General features: G+C 55.9%; 2 protein-coding genes across 5 annotated transcripts; one reads left to right on the forward strand and one right to left on the reverse strand.

The window, feature by feature from the left end:
* Positions 1–24: 24 nt before the first annotated feature.
* CDH24 (cadherin 24) lies at positions 25–10,582 on the forward strand. 4 transcript variants are annotated; one of them, XM_033188571.1, is made up of 14 exons: positions 25–353; positions 1,898–2,221; positions 2,399–2,693; positions 2,884–3,003; positions 3,078–3,245; positions 3,420–3,607; positions 3,996–4,249; positions 5,136–5,272; positions 7,806–7,927; positions 8,011–8,122; positions 8,373–8,621; positions 9,170–9,723; positions 10,130–10,182; positions 10,269–10,331. In XM_033188571.1, exons 1-12 carry the CDS (start codon positions 33–35, stop codon positions 9,667–9,669), a joined length of 2,790 nt encoding a protein of 929 aa, XP_033044462.1. In that variant the 5' UTR covers positions 25–32; the 3' UTR covers positions 9,670–9,723; positions 10,130–10,182; positions 10,269–10,331. The 4 variants fall into 4 exon arrangements, with proteins under 4 accessions (XP_033044462.1, XP_033044461.1, XP_033044463.1 ...); XM_033188570.1 differs by having other exon boundaries at positions 9,170–10,182; positions 10,269–10,582; XM_033188572.1 differs by having other exon boundaries at positions 7,917–7,927; positions 9,170–10,182; positions 10,269–10,582.
* Positions 10,583–14,382: 3,800 nt separating this feature from the next.
* PSMB11 (proteasome subunit beta 11) lies at positions 14,383–15,533 on the reverse strand. Its single transcript, XM_033191380.1, has one exon. It carries the CDS (start codon positions 15,478–15,480, stop codon positions 14,578–14,580), a length of 903 nt encoding a protein of 300 aa, XP_033047271.1. The 5' UTR covers positions 15,481–15,533; the 3' UTR covers positions 14,383–14,577.
* Positions 15,534–17,209: the final 1,676 nt, after the last annotated feature.

Here is a 17,209-nt window from a genome sequence, read left to right on the forward strand (position 1 = left end):
CGGGCCCAGTCCGGGAGGGGCGCCACATCTGTATGCGCCCCGCAGCCCAGGAGCGCCGAGGGGGCGGACGCGCGGCGCCGCCTCCGCCCCCGCCGCGCGGGCCCGGCTGGCCGGGGAGGGTCGGAGGCTGGGCTATTCTCTCCCGCGCGGCGCGGAGCCGCCTCGTTTCTCCGCAGGCGGAGCCTCCTTCCCCCGCCCCCTCCGTCTCGCTCCCTTGTTCTCGCCGGGGCCGCTCAGACCTGCAGCGGAGCCGCGGCGCCCGCTCCAATCGGCTCGGGGCTGCGCCCCCGGGACCCGGCGACGGGGGCGGGCGGGGGCGCTTCCCGCCGGCCTGGGCCCCTCGGCAGTGCCAGGTAAGGGCGCCTGCCCCGGAGCAGGGGTCGGGAATCCGCGGAGGGGCAGCAGGGGGCCCACAGCCAGGGGGTCTTCGGAGGGGTGCGCTTCGTGGCTGGGAACCCCTGCCTACTCCCTTCTCCCGCGCTCTGCCTCTTTCCCTTCTCCCCTCGCACCTCTCTCCCTCTTTCTTCTCTCGATTTCTCTTCACCCTTCCTTCTCTGCCCGTTTGCCTTCCTTATCCCTTCCCTCTATCTCCCCAACCCTTCCCTCACCCTCTTGTCCTTTTTCCATCTCCTCTCCCTCTTTGCCTTTTTCTTTCTCTACCTTTCTCCCCTTTGCTGTCTTTCTCTTTTCTCTTTATTGCTCTCCTTTCCCTCCCTCTCCTCTCCCCTTCCCGCTATCCTGTTTCCCACTCCTCTATCTCCTTCCTTCTGGCCTCCTCATCCCGCCTTCTCTCTGGTCCCCAGCTTTCCTCCGGCTTCCCCCTTCCCTCGGGAGCAAAGGGACTGTCAGGTGTGTGTCTGCTCTGAGGGAGGAGGGGCAGAAGCCACAGCTACCTGAGGGGTCCCCCCACCCACCTCTGGGAGAAAGGACAGCAGTGGGAAGGGTCTCCTCTCTAGCTCCCTTCCCGCGGCCCCTCCCTGCCTCCACCCCTCCTGTCTGCTCCTTCTCCCAGAATTAAGTTCCCGAGGCCTGACTTGACACCCCCGAAGCTGAGGGCTGCCACTGCCTGCCCGGAACTGCCCCGAGTGACCCGTTTCCAAGCCTGGCCCCTAGGACTCCTCTCTGCCTTCAGACACCCAGGCTGCTGCCCTGGTCTCTCTCATTCTATCTCTTGCCACGGTTCTGTTTCTGTCTCTCATCCAGTCATTTCTGTCTCTGCCGGACAGTCCCTGAGTCAGTCTAGCTGTCAGTCATGCTGTATCTCTAGTCTCTGGGTCGGCCTCCCTCCCCGGTCACCTCCCCTGTCCCCCACCCTGTATCCTCTTCCTTCAGCTAGGGCTCCCAACTCCCGTCTCATGAGCCCAGTCCCCCTTCAAGGACTGCACTGGCAGTGTGGGCTGGAGACAGGGCCTAGAGAAGTGGGGCTCCCCCTTGTGGGAGGGACTTTCTCCCACTCTCAACCCTGCCTGAGGCTGCTCTCCTTGTCATCTCATCCTGACCCTAGACACCTTAAGGCCACACCTCCATGAATCCCAACTCTGTAATTTTAAGCCCTTTCTCTGTTAGCCCCGCCTCCTCCAATACCTGGCTACATGCCCAACCTGGGAGGACAGAGACCAGATTTGGGATTCCAAGCCCTCCCAGCATCCCGTCTGCTGTGTTCCTCCCCAGTTCTCTACTCGGAGTTGACTGACCAGAGATTTATCAGCTTGGAGGGCTGGAGGTGAATACATGCAGAGCCTGGGTAGAGGAAAGATCAGCCTCTCTGCTCTCTGTGTTAGTCTGAGTTCTGGGCAGTGGAGTGTCTCATTCCTTGGAGGTCTGGTCTTCAGCATCTAATTCTGGGGGAAGGAGGGCTAGGGGTTTCCTTGAGCCTGAGCAGCTGCTTGTCCTGCAGGTGTGGATCCATGGGGTAGCCTCAACGCATCTTCCCCTCCACCCCAGCCGCTCATGGGCCACGTGGCCTGGCCCGGCCTCGGCACCCAGGGCCAGTGAACAGAGCCCTGGCTGGAGTCCAAACATGTGGGGCCTGGTGAGGCTCCTGCTGGCCTGGCTGGGTGGCTGGGGATGCATGGGGCGTCTGGCAGCCCCAGCCCGTGCCTGGGCAGGGTCCCGGGGACACCCAGGGCCTGCTCTGCTGCGGACTCGAAGGAGCTGGGTCTGGAACCAGTTCTTTGTCATTGAGGAATATGCTGGTCCAGAGCCTGTCCTCATTGGCAAGGTAAGGATGACCCCTCCCATGTCTACTCTGACACGAGACCCTTAGGCCCTGCCCTGCAACTTCATCACTTCTGCAATGACCCTGGTCCCTCAGGACTCCCAACGCTCTACCCAAACCTAGACTATTTAAGTATCTCTGTACTTGGAGCCCTCTGCCATCTTTTCCTGACCCCTGCAGCTGCACTCGGATGTTGACCGGGGAGAGGGCCGCACCAAGTACCTGTTGACCGGGGAGGGGGCAGGCACCGTATTTGTGATTGATGAGGCCACAGGCAATATTCATGTTACCAAGAGCCTTGACCGGGAGGAAAAGGCACAATATGTGCTACTGGCCCAAGCTGTGGACCGAGCCTCCAACCGGCCCCTGGAGCCCCCATCAGAGTTCATCATCAAAGTGCAAGACATCAACGACAATCCACCCATTTTTCCCCTTGGACCCTACCATGCCACCGTGCCCGAGATGTCCAATGTCGGTGAGCACCCCAGCTCTCAATGCCCCAGTTCCCGTCTTCTGGAGCTCTCTCACCTCTCCTTCCCTTCTTGTTGTCTGCCCCAGAACCTGCCCCCTTCAGTTCAGCCTCCCTCATGTCTGCATCCCCCTGTCTGCTATTCTTCCCCTTCCTGCCCTGCTGCTGCTGAATGGGGTGCTGGCATCCCCCACAGGGACATCAGTGATCCAGGTGACTGCTCACGATGCTGATGACCCCAGCTATGGGAACAGCGCCAAGCTGGTGTACACTGTTCTGGATGGACTGCCTTTCTTCTCTGTGGACCCCCAGACTGGTGAGGATGGAGCTTGGGAACCCAGTGGGACAGCCAAGGGGACAGACAACCTCTCACCCAGTGTGTCTTCCTAGGAGTGGTGCGTACAGCCATCCCCAACATGGACCGGGAGACACAGGAGGAGTTCTTGGTGGTGATCCAGGCCAAGGACATGGGCGGCCACATGGGGGGGCTGTCAGGCAGCACTACGGTGACTGTCACACTCAGCGATGTCAACGACAATCCCCCCAAGTTCCCACAGAGTAAGGGGCCATTGCTGCCACCTGAGCCATCCTTTGACCACCCCACCCCTACAGTGTCTGGAGAAACCTTCCCTCCTCGCCTCCTCCCCAGCCAGACCCTGGGAGAAGAAAGTGCTATGGGGAGGGAGGAGGGCTGGGGACCTCTCTAAGGTGTCTCCCCTCTGTCACCCCAAGGCCTATACCAGTTCTCCGTGGTGGAGACAGCTGGACCTGGCACGCTGGTGGGCCGGCTCCGGGCCCAGGACCCAGACCTGGGGGACAACGCCCTGATGGCATACAGCATCCTGGATGGGGAGGGGTCTGAGGCCTTCAGCATCAGCACAGACTCCCAGGGTCGAGACGGGCTCCTCACTGTCCGCAAGGTTAGTCTCCTGCCTGTTAATGCTTTCTCTTAGACCTGCCTCCTGCCGACCCATAGGGCACATATTTAACTGTTCTTCTAGAACAGACTCAGGATCTCTCTGTTGGAGCTTAGAGATCGTGGTCACCTCCTCATCTTTCAAATGAGGCCCTGGGGCTTAGAAAGAAGTGATAACAAGTCTATGATGGAGCTAGGGGCAGACCTAGAGTTACTAAGTAATCTGCCGTGCATCCTGACCACCAAGGCCACTGTCCCTCCAGTGCCACCTCTCCTCACATGAGGACTGAGCACTGCATGCATGTGAGGAGGGGACTTGTCACTGTCCAAGAGCCTGGGACCTGCCCTGGTTTCCACATGCCTCACTTTTTCTCTCTCTCCCCTCACTATAGCCCCTAGACTTCGAGAGCCGGCGCTCCTACTCCTTCCGTGTGGAGGCCACCAACACACTCATTGACCCAGCCTATCTACGGCGAGGGCCCTTCAAGGATGTGGCCTCTGTGCGTGTGGTGGTGCAAGATGCCCCAGAGCCACCTGCCTTCACCCAGGCTGCCTACCACCTGACAGTGCCCGAGAACAAGGCCCCAGGGACCCTGGTAGGCCAGATCTCAGCGGCTGACCTGGACTCCCCTGCCAGCCCAATCAGGTAGGTGAGCTGGGGTGTGGGCTGGGGAGCCAGATGGCAGGCTATTCCCACCCAGAGAATGAGTAAATGTGCCCCCTACCTTATAGCAAATCACTCATATCCCAGCAAAAGCCTCCCTCCCTGCAGCTGGGCTTGCTGGTCTACAGGTCTGGGTGCCAGGGGAGAGCCGGAGGGCCTGGCTGACCATTCTTCAACCCTCTATCCATCCCTCTGGGTAGATGATGGTGGCACCTCCCAGTGGCAGTGCAAGCAGATGTAATCTCATTTGATGAGTGGATCTCTATTGATCACTCCCAAAGTGCTTCACAGTTTACCCTCTTGTTGATACTGAATTCTCACAACAGCCCCGTGAAGTGGGTGTTCTCATCACCAGTTGTTTTAGAAGCCAGCCATGAGTGGTCACACAGTTGGTAAGTGGCAGAACAGCCACTCTTTCCCCCTCCCCGGCCAGCATCCCTGTCACAGCTCTGTGAGGGGGGCACTGGTGTCATTCCCATTTTTCAATTGAGTAAACAGAGCTTAAACGATTTGCCCTAAGTCGCATAGCTAGTCCAAGGCAGAGCAGGGCTGAAACACAGGTCCCTGGGTTCTCAGAACAGGGCCCAGAAGTCTGAAAGTCAAGGTCTGTTTATCCCTCTTCTACTCCCTTCTGTATCTTCTCCCCCTCCCCCCATGAAGCCCGGTGGCCCTGAGTCTTAACAGGTGTTTAATGGTGGTGATCCCCCAGGGATATATGCCTTTTAAGGGGACTCCAACCTGAATTATGGCTCTGCCCAGAGGAGTCATGAGGTCTGGCAAGGTGAACAGAGGGAAGAAAGAAGGGAGGGGGTGGAACAAGCTGTAGTACCGCCCCAAATCAGCCCCGGCATGTGTCTCCCTTCCCCAGATACTCCATCCTCCCCCACTCGGATCCGGAGCGTTGCTTCTCTATCCAGCCCGAAGAAGGGACCATCCACACAGCAGCACCCCTGGACCGCGAGGCTCGTGTCTGGCACAACCTCACTGTGCTGGCTACAGAGCTCGGTGAGGAGTCCAGGGCCCACAAGGCGGCAGCAGCCTCCTGGCTGAGGGGCTGTCCCTGGGTGTGGGGGTGGGGAAGGGTGCTCACTGCCATCACACCCTCACCAGCGTGTGGCCACTGCGTCCTAGCCCGGATCCGAATCCTAGCCTGGATCCGAGTCCTAGCCTGGATCCAGGTCCTAGCCTGGATCCTTGCTACCAGGCAGGGCAGGCCTCCTGGTCTCCTAGCCCCCTAGGCTGGGCTGGGCTGGCACAGTGGGTGTGCCTGAGCATTCTTCTGACCCTCAGTTCATTCCCTTACTTGACTTGCCCCAACCCAGAAATAAACTAGATCTTACATAGCCCCCAATCTGTGTACTGACAGACCCCATCCTGTCCACTCTCTGCTTCAGGCTGGAAAGGGGCTGGGTACCTCCTCTGGTTGCTAAGTGGAGCACACCAGCAGCCCTACCCCAGATAAGCCCTGTTGGAAGCCCTGTGGGAATCCCCCAAGGTAGGGGAGTGGATACCCATAAGGAAGGGGAGGAGTGCCAGCTCCATATGCGGTGTCCCCATCAGTCCGGCCAGCAGCGGGTTCAGCTGCCTCTGGGCAGCCCTAGCCCATAGAGACAGGGAGACCTCCCTCCCACTCTTCTGTGAACAGCCCCTATCATCCCTGCTTATGCCCCAGGGGCTCCTCTACCCTTTTGTCTTCATACTGCATATGAAAATTTTCCTTGCATATGTGGATATCTGAATGTGTCAGTGAAGAGCTCTATGAATGTGTACATGTGGGTATGTTCTCAGCCATGCATATAATTCCAAATGTGGGGAAAGTATGTAGATATACACACATATATATTTGTGGGTGTATATCTGTAATGGATATATATGTGTTTACAGTTGAGGGTACATAATTATATTTATATTGTGCATATGTGTGATTGGATATGTATAGTGGTATGCACATGCAGCTGTTTGTATGTGTTTTGTGTATGTGGGTATTTGTGGACAGATAATTTATTACTTACTGTGTATCAGGCACTATCCATCTTCAAAATGGATTCATTCATTTAATCATCACCACAACTTTATGAGGGAAGTATGATTATTTCCCCATTTTAAAACAAGGAAACTCAGGCAAAGAGAAGTTAAGTAACTTCCCAAGGTCACATAGAGATTAAGTGGTGGAGCCATGAGACCCAGTCGGTGTGCAGAGTCTGAGCTGTTATCCCCACCATACTGCCTCTCAAATGTGTTTAATGCTATGTTTATGTTTCTATGTAATGTCTAGGTTTATGTTTCTGTACATGCAACTGTGTGCATAGTGATATGCACAGATACTACCTGGCAGTGCACATGTTTTCTGTTAGTGCATGGATGGCCATGTGTGTGTGTCTGTGTACACACAGTATGTTTTTGGCTGCTTGTATATACATAACTTTATGTGTGTGTGTTTGTGTGTGTGTGTGTTTCCTGTCACTCTCTTCTCATTCTCCTGCCAAATCCTGCTCCTACCCTCACCCAGATATCAACTAGCAGCACTGGGCCCTTACTGCAGTGAAGAAGTAGACCCCCTCCCCATCCTCTCTCTGGGGTATCCCAATCCTTTTAGCCAGGTGATCCACTCAGCCTCCCCTGCCCATGCTGCAACCTCAGCCCCTTTCACCAGGCCCAGCCAGCTATCCCTCTGCCTAGGGGAAAGACTAAGGGAATTGGGAGACCCGGCCTAAGAGAGGTGGCAGGGAGACACACTTTGCGTTCTCTCTTGGAAGGCACTGGCAGTGAGAAGCAAGGTAGGGTAATGGTAGGTAGTCACCTGATGAAGGGATGGGTAAAGATAGGGCCAGTATCTGGCTGTGGTGCCCAAGCTGCCCTGAGCTCTGCACCCTGTAGATCATGCAGCTCCTTCCTACCCAAGGTCAACTCTAAGTGATGCTCATTGCTGTACTACAGCCTCCCAGACCTCTGATGGTGTGTGTGTGTGTGTGTGTGTGTGTGTGTGTGTGTGGTGTATATGTGTCTGTCCACTCCACTGGTGCTGTGCATGGCCTCTATGCGTGAAAATGCATTCTATGGGCTCTGGGTGTTGTCGGGGGATGTGGCACTGCATTCACTATGCGTATCAAACATCTGCTTCATGTACATTCCATTTGTTTTAAATGTTGAGTGTACATTGGATATATGGTATGAATGTGTTTTGTATATTCGTGGCTGTTGTCTGCATGCAACTTGTATGCACCTTCTATCTTTCATTTATGCTGCATGTGCCCTGCATGTGGGTTATTGTATATGTGTATCATGGCTGCGGCATTCCTGTTGAATGTTTATTGTATATTGCACATATCTTGGGTATTACGTGAATATTGTATGCACTTGGTATTTATTGTTCCATTCATTCTACAACATTGTTTTCTACTTGTACATTACATGCATATTTCATGTGTTTCCTGTGCATGCTATATGCTGCATGTGGCATCCATGCCCATGCACCACATATGTTACGTGTAAACTGTGTGATGTGTGTGTGGCGTGTGTTTTGGTGTTCTGGCTTCAGACAGCTCTGCACAGGCCTCGCGCGTGCAAGTGACCATCCAGACCCTGGATGAGAATGACAATGCTCCCCAGTTGGCTGAGCCCTACGATACCTTTGTGTGTGACTCTGCAGCTCCTGGCCAGGTGAGCAACTGAGGCAGAGGGGTTGGGACGTCAAGGCCTCCAGCAGCCCACTCCATACAAGGCCTCTCTCTTCTTCCTCCCAGCTGATTCAGGTCATCCGGGCCCTGGACAGAGATGAAGTTGGCAACAGTAGCCATGTCTCCTTTCAAGGTCCTCTGGGCCCCGATGCCAACTTTACTGTCCGGGACAACCGAGGTGGGTAGCCTCCTACAACTGTGTCCATACCTGCCTCTGTCCTTCTCTCCTTCTCCTCCACCCTTAGCCCACCCTGCCTGACCCCTGCCCCACATGCCTGGGCCTTCTGCCCAACAGAAGATGGGTGTGGACTTATACTTATTCGTTGGCTCTTTGTAAACTTCCCCATGGGAAGCTGGCTCTATGGGCTGGACCAATCCTACCTGGAAGGTGTCCCAGAAGATACCTCAACACCTTCCCTCTCCCACAGATGGCTCCGCCAGCCTGCTGCTGCCCTCCCGCCCTGCTCCACCCCGCCAGGCCCCCTACTTGGTTCCCATAGAACTGTGGGACTGGGGGCAGCCGGCGCTGAGCAGCACTGCCACAGTGACTGTTAGTGTGTGCCGCTGCCAGCCTGACGGCTCTGTGGCATCCTGCTGGCCTGAGGCTCACCTCTCAGCTGCTGGGCTCAGCACTGGTGCCCTGCTTGCCATCATCACCTGTGTGGGTGCCCTGCTTGGTGAGTCAGGCCACAGGGGGACATAGCTGTGGGATCTGGGCCTGCAGGGGTATGGAGAAGAACCAGGCTTCTGGACATAGGGAAATCCACCTTAGGGCTTGAACGACCCTCATGCCTGGATTTTCCCACCACCTGATGCATCCAAGAGAAAAGCTCTGGCCTCTATCTGTGACCTGCCAATCATAATGACAATGACAAGCCATAACCATGGTTAATTGAGCCCCCTACTCTGTGCCAAGTATGGTGCTGGGCACATCACTTGTGAGGATTTCATTTTATTGTGTCAGCAACCCTTAGAAGTAAATATATTTTCCCTGTTTTCCCCACAAGTAATCGAAGGGGCAAATTGAGGCTTCAGAGAAGTCAAGCAACTTCCCATGGTCACACAGTGAGTAAGGGCTGAAGTCAGGATTCAATGCAAGGTTTGCTAGATGTCAGCCCCTAGCCACACGGCTTCTGTCACCTGATGGGTCAGCCATTCACATGGAGACAGGCCGCCAGCTCCCGGCCCTGCTGGCTCAGGGCCTGTGTGCCCGTCTCTCGCGCAGCCCTGGTAGTGCTCTTCGTGGCCCTGCGGCGGCAGAAGCAGGAAGCACTGATGGTACTAGAGGAGGAGGACGTCCGAGAGAACATCATCACCTACGACGACGAGGGCGGCGGCGAGGAGGACACCGAGGCCTTCGACATCACGGCCCTGCAGAACCCGGACGGGGCGGCCCCCCAGGCGCCCGGCCCTCCCACGCGCCGAGACGTGCTGCCCCGGGCTCGGGTGTCGCGCCAGCCCAGACCCCCCGGCCCCGCCGATGTGGCGCAGCTCCTGGCGCTGCGGCTCCGCGAGGCGGACGAGGACCCCAGCGTACCCCCGTACGACTCGGTGCAGGTGTACGGCTACGAGGGCCGGGGCTCCTCCTGCGGCTCCCTCAGCTCCCTGGGATCCGGCAGCGAAGCCGGCGGCGTCCCCGGCCCCGCGGAGCCGCTGGACGACTGGGGTCCGCTCTTCCGCACCCTGGCGGAGCTGTATGGGGCCAAAGAGCCCCCGGCCCCCTGAGCGCCCGCGCTGGCCCGGCCCACCGCGCGGGGCCAGCGGGCACAGGCCCTCTGAGTGAGCCCCACGGGGTCCAGGCGGGCGGCAGCAGCCCAGGGGCCCCAGGCCTCCTCCCTGTCCCTGTGTCCCTCCTTGCTTCCCCGGGGCACCCTCGCTCTCACCTCCCTCCTCCTGAGTCGGTCTGTGTGTCTCTCTCCAGGGATCTTTGTCTCTATCTGTGACACGCTCCTCCGTCCGGGCCTGGGTTTCCTGGCCCTGGCCCTGCCTTCTCTCACTGTGATTCCTCTCCTTCCTCCGTGGCTGTTTTGTCTCTGCAGTTCTGAAGTTCACACACAGTCTCCCTGTGTCTCCCTTGCCCATACACATGCTCTGTGTCTGTCTTCTGCCCACATCTCCTTTCCTTCTCTCTGGGTCCCTGTGACTGGCTTTTTGTTTTTTTTCTGTTGTCCATCCCAAAATCAAGAGAAACTTCCAGCCACTGCTGCCCACCCTCCTGCAGGGGATGCTGTGCCCCAGGTCAGTGCCTCTAGACTGTGGGGCAAGGCAGTGGATGAAGGCTCCCACTCCCCACTGCCTCTAAACTGGCTCCCCTGTCCTTACAGACCTGCCTGCATGGTTCCATCCATCACTCATGGCCTCAGCCTCATCCTGGCTCCACTGGCCTCCAGCTGAGAGAGGGAACCAGCCCGCCTCCCAGGGCAAGAGCTCCAGCCTCCCGTGTGGCCGCCTCCCTGGAGCTCTGCCCAGCTGTCACCTTACCCTGGGCATCCCAGCCCTGGGCATTGTCTTGTGTGCTTCCTGAGGGAGTAGGGAAAGGAAAGGGGGAGGCGGCTGGGGAAGGGGAAAGAGGGAGGAAGGGGAGGGGCCTCCATCTCTAATTTCATAATAAACACACACTTTATTTTGTAAAGCTGGAGCCCTGCTTCTGTTTTTGCACTCAGGTTTCTATACAAAGCTTCATTGTCCCAAAGGATGGGAGGAGAGGCCTAGCCTATTTGCCTCCCAGTTCATTCTCCTTTCTCCTTGGGGGAAAATCCACTTCATGTCCTTCTAGATAGGGGAGGACTTGGGTTAATTCCATGAGTAAGGAGATGATGACTCCGCCCCACTCTCACCACCAACTTCCTGGGTTCTCTGTTAGTCTCAAGCTGTCCAAGGAAATTAAGATATAAGGATTCAGCCAGGCGCAGTGGCTCACATCTATAAATCCAGCAGTTTGGGAGGCTGAGACAGGTGGATCACTTGAGGTCAGGAGTTCAAGACCAGCCTGGCCAACAGTAGAAACCCCATCTCTACTAATACTACAAAAAATTAGCAGGGCATGGTGGCACATGTCTGTAGTCCCAGCTACTCAGGAGGCTGAGGCAGGAGAATCACTTGAATCTGGGAGGTGGAGGTTGCAGTGAGCCAAGATCGTGCCACTGGACTTCAGCCTGCGTGACAGAGCGAGATTCTGTCTCAAAAAAAAAAAAAAAAAAAGATATGGGGATTGTTCAGAGGGCAAGATTCTGAGAAGTAGAGGGTGAAGTGTGAGAGCTGCCAAGAAGAGGGCAGGAGGGATAAAAGACTAAGAGGGGAAGGGGGATTCTGGACTAGAAAAACAATGGGGGTGGCAGGCTACAGTGGGGGGCAAACCAGCCTTTCCTGGGGCTCGTAGTGCCAAGTGGGGAAAGGGTGGACCAGAGTGAGACAGTCACATTGAATCTGGGCCCGCTGCTTCCACCTTTAATTCTCCCGCAGGCCATGATCTTAGTCTTTGCAGAACACAAAGGAGGAGGGAGAGGACCAGGGAGGCAGGCTGTTGAGGGACAGAAGCAGTCAACTGGGTGGGAGCTGAGCCAGAACTGCAAGCATCTCCCAATGTACAGGGAAGGAATCCACCCAGGAACCAGCATGAGAGCCCAGGCCTCTCAACTCCAGGGCTCCAGAGGCACGCACAAGTAGGCGAGGCAAGATAGGTCCTTGTGACTCCCCCTTCGTGTGGGGTACTGGCAGCTGGGGAAAGCTGCTTCAATGTGAACATACCTTCCCTCACACCTTCCCCACCTGCTTGATAAGGACAAGCAGGAGGTGGGAGAACAAGTCCCCTCCCTCCAGTGCTGGAGTTCAAGTCATTTACTCTGCTGAAGGATGGAACCCTGGACCTCTGACAGTCCAAGGGCTTGTGTAAGAGCAGGCTATATCTCCGAGCTCTCCAGAGACTGTGAGGAGGTAGGCACCCCCAGCAGGGAATCAGAGGGACAAGGTCTTCTGGTTTGGGGCAGGAAGGGCAAGATCTCTGTCCCTTTGGTCTCAACCTCATATCTGTATCAAGCCTTCGGGAATTAGTAGAGAAATGGGGGAAATGACTCATGGGCTACTCTTAGACAGTGAGGGGTGCATTGGAATGGGGTGTTGGCCTTTGTCTGCCCAGCCCTCCCTAAGACTCTCCTAAGGTCCTCCCCACCAACTCATTAAAAACAGAGAGGAAAATAATAGGGCAGAGGGAACCGGCTTGTCAGCAAGACCCATGGGCTCATCTCTGGCCTCAACTACCTCATCCTCTGGAAGGACAGGACCTGTCAAAGGGAGTGAAGATGGGTGGGACTATGGAAGGAAAAGAGAGGAGGGTCTGCCCACCCCCGGTTCTGCCCTCTTGGTCTGGTTCTGCCCTCTTGGTCTGAGTTCAATCCTCCCCCTCCAGTTTGGGAATGGGGGTGAGGCGCCAAGCATCTCAGGGGGAGACAGCTGCATGCAGTTCACAGCCCACCTTTGGCTGCGCTCAGGTGGCAATCCCAGGCCCCAGGCCACCCCTCCCTGCCTGTCTTTTCTCACTTCCTGAGAGGCTCAGGATAGGGCTGGGAGGATGAGGAAGTAGAGAACTGGTGGTGTGAGCCTGTCCCCCACCTCCTCGTTACTTTGGAGCACTCCCCAAAAGAAGTGACAAGGCCTGGCAGTCTTCCTGCTGAGAGGCTCATTTCCTTCTTCAGGTGTTGCTCTTTCTCTTTCAGTCTGTTTCTTGTCTCTGCACACAGGAACTGCACATGCATCGCCTGCCACACTCATGTGCACAAACCCATCCTGTATCACTCACCTACACCTGGACACAGAACTGCATACACCTGTGGACATGAATATGCACCCTTTTATGCCGAGTCAAACACTTGAACCCCATGCAAAAGCTGCCCCTCCTCACAACTTCCTCCAGGACTAGGCCGCTGGGATCCCTGCCTCCCAGTTAGCAGTCCTGGAGTCCCACATCTCCTCCCCTGAGGCTGGGGAGTGAGCAAGGGGTAAAGAAGGGTGACCGCAGAGGCCACTGGCCAGATTCCTTGAAGGCCAGTCCCCCCGTAGTGGACACCTTTCTGTGGTGTCCACCACAATGTCTCCCTACTGTGTCCTTTCTGGGGTTTTCCCTTCTGGAGCCCCCTGACCTTTCCCCAGTCAGGGGACCTCCCCCATCCCCAGTCACCCGCTCTGCACCAGAGTCTGGAGGTCTGTCTGTCCAGCTCCTGCCTGGAGGAATGTTTAATCTGGGGTGCAAGATTAAGGCTCAGGCCTATGCTAGAGCCGGGGATGACGGGTGTCCAGGAGGGAAGGCAGGAAGCTGTTATTCTTGGGACTGGAAGCTTTAGGGTTGGATGTGAGGAAAGCAACTTCAGCACCCTTCCTTCAGGCCCTATCTCACAGGTTAACAGTGCTTTCTCTCTCATTTGGCCAGGGGACAGCAGGGCAGTGGCCCTCCTGGAGGTGTTAGTCTGGATCTTCAAGTCTGGGCTTCTAGGGGAGTGGGAATGGGGACAGCAGGGGCAGGAGAGGATGTGCTAGCAAGACAGTTCCCACTGGCACAGCCACCTCCCTCTTGTCTTCATTCTCCAGAGTGAGCATCAGGAAGGAGGGGCTGGAAAGAAGGCAAAGGGAAGAAAAGAGGAGGGGAAATCTGGCAGCAGCACCGCCAGGCCCAGAAAGCTGGAGAGCAAGGGCGGACTGTGGGGGATGGCTCCAGGCCTGGAAGATAAAGCCACATGAGCCTGTGCAGGCGGCAGCTGCTGTGAGCTCACAACCTCCAGGCCCTCAGGGTTCATTCAACCCTGGCCAACAGGCAGGGGCTTGGCCCAGCTACTTTCTCCCTCTGCATCCCTCTCCGGAAGCCTGCAGGGAAGAGAGGAAAGGCAGGGCAGAGGGCCAGGGAGGGAGAGCTGTGCTGAAAGAGCATGGACCCTGGAGGAGAAGGCTTGGATCTAAGTCTCATCTCTGCCATTTACTGTGTGACCCCGGGCAAGTCACATAACCCTTTGAACCTGATTCCTCTTCTGTAAAGTGAGACTTATTTTACCTCAAAGTGTTGTCATGAGAACTGCATTCAGTAAAGGAAAAATCATTCTAGTCATTATGGTCAAGACAGAGGAAGAGAGCAGATAAGACAAGCCCATCACCATTCAAAGGGTGTCTATCGCTACACCTCATTCTGAGAGGGGCTGCTTCCCTCCCGGGTGCCCCATCTTACCAAGCTGACAAAGTGATCAGGAGAAAGAGACAAAGACGCTGAAGCTGAGACATATAGAGGACCGAAACTAAGAGAAACTGGGGATGAGATGATGGAAAAAAGCAGAGAAGATGGCAAGAAAAGAGGGTCTAGCACCTAGCATGTGTCTGGCATGCAGTAGGCACACTGCAAGTATTGACTGAAAGATGGACTTGGTGCCAAGAAGAAGGCTGGACCGATCCACTGGGAGTCAGCAGGAACTTGTTGGGCAGAGCCATAACAGCTCTGGGAGTCATGAAAGGACAGAGACTTGCAATAAATGAAGCCAGCAACCCATACAGGCTAGAGTCAGATGCTGTGAGGCTGCTGCCAGCAGGACCCTCCCCCACTGCTCATCCTCCCACCTGCTCCCCAGGCCTACACCACCCCCAACCAAGTCCTGCTTCTCACACTGTCTCAGTCCCTGCTGGCATCCTGGAGTCTCCTGGTGTCATCTCCCCTGGCCCCACAGAGAGCTCACTATCTTCTGCAGCTCTGTGGGCAGTGGCAGGCTCAGGATGGGCATGGCTGGCATCCTCCTCTGGCTCTGGCTCCAGGAGCTTCTGTAACTCCATGTACAGCACACAGGCATCACTGCGTGACACATGCTCCCATCCACTCTCCCGCACGTGGAAAAGGTCTACAGAGCCCCCTGAATAGGCATCACGGTGAGTGGCATGGGCCACGGCGCAGCGAGCCAGGGCGTAGGCTTCCTGGGTGCTCATGTCATAGCGATAGCCACGGTCTAGCACGCCGTAGGCATAGGGAGATCCAGAGCCCACAGAGAAGATATCCCCCTGCAGGCGGGTGCCATCGCTATAGACGTAGAAAAGCATAGGGCCAGAGCGGTCCCAGCCGCACAGGGCAGTGGCCACACAGAGATCCAGTCCCCGGTATCGAGACATCATGGCTGACAAGAGCTTGGCAGCACTGGCCACACTGGGCAGCTGACCCTCCCTCAGTTCCCGAAGCCGCAGCTCCCGCTGTAACACCCGATACCAGGTAGCACAGTCGGCGGAGGTGCCAGAGGTGGTACCCAGGAGGTGCTGGTGCACAGGGATGACCTTGCATGAGGCTGGACACGCCACGTAGCTGCCACAGGAGGAACGCGTGTCAGCTGCAGCAATGACTCCATGACGGAAGCGGAAGGCCAGGGTGGTAGTGCCATGGGCCAATCTGGGGCCATGGATCTGCAGGAAGGTTTGAGGGTCACAGCCCCGGGGCACAGCCCAGCCACCAGCCCGAGGCAGGTGAGGTGATGGTCCCTGGGTGTCAGGGGACTGCCACTTGCACACATCCTGCAGAGCCATCCCTGGGGCTGAGTGAAGTTTGGAAGAAGCAAGCCAGGAATTTGTGACTGGGGTCTGGTGGGGTAGGAGGGACGCTACAGAGAAGCTGGGCCACAGCCAGAACTGGCCAGAAAGGCATGTGAGCTGACGCTTCATTTCTCCTTAACCCCCAATTCAGGCTTTGGGATTGGCTGATGGAGCAGCCGCCTTCATCTCAGAGGATGGCTGAAAGGAGGCAGGATGAGGCCTGTAGAGTCTCCAGCACTAGGAAGACGCTGCCTTGGCAGTCAGACCTTCACCTTCTGCTGCCCATGACGCATCTGAGAGTCACCCAAAGAGTCTCCTGTCTGTCATCCTCCAACTATCTGGAGTTGGGTCGGGGGCTGGGGTAATGCAGAGAAAAGTGGGCACAAATGGAAACAGCAGGGCTGGGCTCCTTATTTCTCCCATGCGGGGCACTGGGCGTATAGAGACAAATAAGGCCCTGTCCCTGGCCTGAGAGGGCTCCCAGCCTAGGATGAGGTAAAGACAATTCAGTGGACTGATGTGGTCAGAATAGAGTGCTGTAACCCCACTGAGGCAGGAGACCTTGGTGCTGTGGACTCTCTTCAGAGAAATGGGAGCAAGGAACTCAGCTCACACTTCGAACTCAAGGGATAGATGGGGAAAGAAAAATGGACTGAGGCTGGGTGCGGTGGATCACACTGGTAATTTTAGCACTTTGGGAGACCAAGGCAGGTAGATGGCTTGAGCCCGAGTTCCAGACCATCCTGGACAACATATCAAGACCCCCATCTCTACAAAATAAATAAAAATTAGCCGGGGATGGGAGCGGAGGCTCACGCTTCCCAGCACTTTGGGAGGCTGAGGTGGGTGGACCATGAGGTCAGGAGTTCGAGACCAGCCTGGCCAATATGGTGAAACCCCATCTCTACTAAAAATACAAACAAACAAACAAAAATTAGCTGGGCGTGGTTCATGCGCTTGTAGTCCCAGTTGCTCGTGAGCTGAGGCAGAAGAATCACCTGAACCCAGAAGGTGGAGGTTGCAGTGAGCCGAGATCGCACTACTGCACTCCAGCCTAGGTGACAGAGCAAGACTCTGTCTAAAACAAACAAAAAAACAAAAAAAAATTAGCCAAGCATGGTGGCACATACCTGTAATCCCAGCTACTCAGGAAGCTGAGGTGAGAGGATCACCTGAGCCCAAGAGGTCAAGGCTACAGTGAGCCGTGATTGTGCCACTGCACTCCTGCCTGGGCAACACAGTGACACCCTGTCTCAATAAAAAACAAAGAAGGGAAAATAAATTAAATTAAATTAAAAAGGCCGGGCATGGTGGCTCATGCCTGTAATCCCAGCACTTTAGGAGGCAGAGGAGGGCAGATCATCTGAGTTCAGGAGTTTGAGACCAGCCTGGCCACCATGGTGAAACCCCTATCTCTACTGAAAATACAAAAAAAAAAAAAAAAAAAAAAAAGCCAGGTGTGGTGGTGGATGCCTGTAATCCCAGCTACTTGGGAGGCTGAGGCAGGAGAATCGCTTGAACCCAGGAGGTGGAGGTTGCATCTGCCTTTGCACTCCAGCCTGGGCAACAAGAGCAAAATTCCGTCTCAAAAATAAAGAAACAAATAAAGTAATTAATTAATTAAAAGTGGACTAAAGCAAAGACAAGAGAAAAAAGAGCAAGAGAACTTTTTAACAGCGGGCAGGAGAAAGAGGCTGAAATATTTTCCACAAAGGCAGATTGC

Source organism: Trachypithecus francoisi, unplaced genomic scaffold (assembly GCF_009764315.1).
Source record: "Trachypithecus francoisi isolate TF-2019V2 unplaced genomic scaffold, Tfra_2.0 Lachesis_group3, whole genome shotgun sequence".
NCBI classification, from domain to species: domain Eukaryota; kingdom Metazoa; phylum Chordata; class Mammalia; order Primates; family Cercopithecidae; genus Trachypithecus; species Trachypithecus francoisi.